Below are 491 nucleotides of genomic sequence, written 5' to 3' on the forward strand. Positions count from 1 at the left end.
CTATAGCAGTAACGAAGCAGCAGAAAATGGAGAACGTCCCTGCACACCAAAACCCTAAACCCTAAACCCTAAACCCTAAACCCTAAACCCTAAACCCTCAAACTCTCCGCCCCAAACCCTAACCCTAAACCCTAAACCCTAAACCCTAAACCCTCACCGGCAAAGTCTGTGTAAACAAGACGGAACAAAACCCCTGAAGAGGCCCCCAACTCCTTCTGCTTCGTATACCTGCAGCATAACCCTAAACCCTAAACCCTAAACCCTAAACCCTAAACCCTCACTAAGAATATATATTAGGGTTTACAATAAAAAAATAGTATTAATAAAAATAAACCCCTTTGGTGTTTTTGTGGTGTATAAACACTCGCTAGAATCAAAATTTTTTCTAGGGTTTGAATATTTCTAGGGTTTAGGGTTTTCGAGGGTTTAGGGTTTTCTAGGGTTTAGGGTTTAGGGTTTAGGGTTTACGAGTTTCAAACCCTGCGCGAGAA

At 42.0% G+C, this 491-nt stretch overlaps 1 protein-coding gene across 1 annotated transcript in view; it reads right to left on the reverse strand.

Moving 5' to 3' along the window:
* The window catches only part of EMH_0036770 (uncharacterized protein), a gene marked incomplete at both ends in the record, with an annotated part of 3,654 nt that overhangs the window by 1,026 nt on the left and 2,137 nt on the right, over window positions 1-491 (reverse strand). The window contains one exon of the mRNA XM_013495121.1: window positions 145-228. Within this exon, the coding sequence (XP_013350575.1) occupies window positions 145-228 (84 nt within the window). The remainder of the gene's footprint in view (window positions 1-144; window positions 229-491) is intronic.

The sequence above is a fragment of the Eimeria mitis genome, genomic scaffold (genome assembly GCF_000499745.2).
Source record: "Eimeria mitis Houghton genomic scaffold, Emh_scaff1427, whole genome shotgun sequence".
Taxonomy (NCBI): Eukaryota; Apicomplexa; class Conoidasida; order Eucoccidiorida; family Eimeriidae; genus Eimeria; species Eimeria mitis.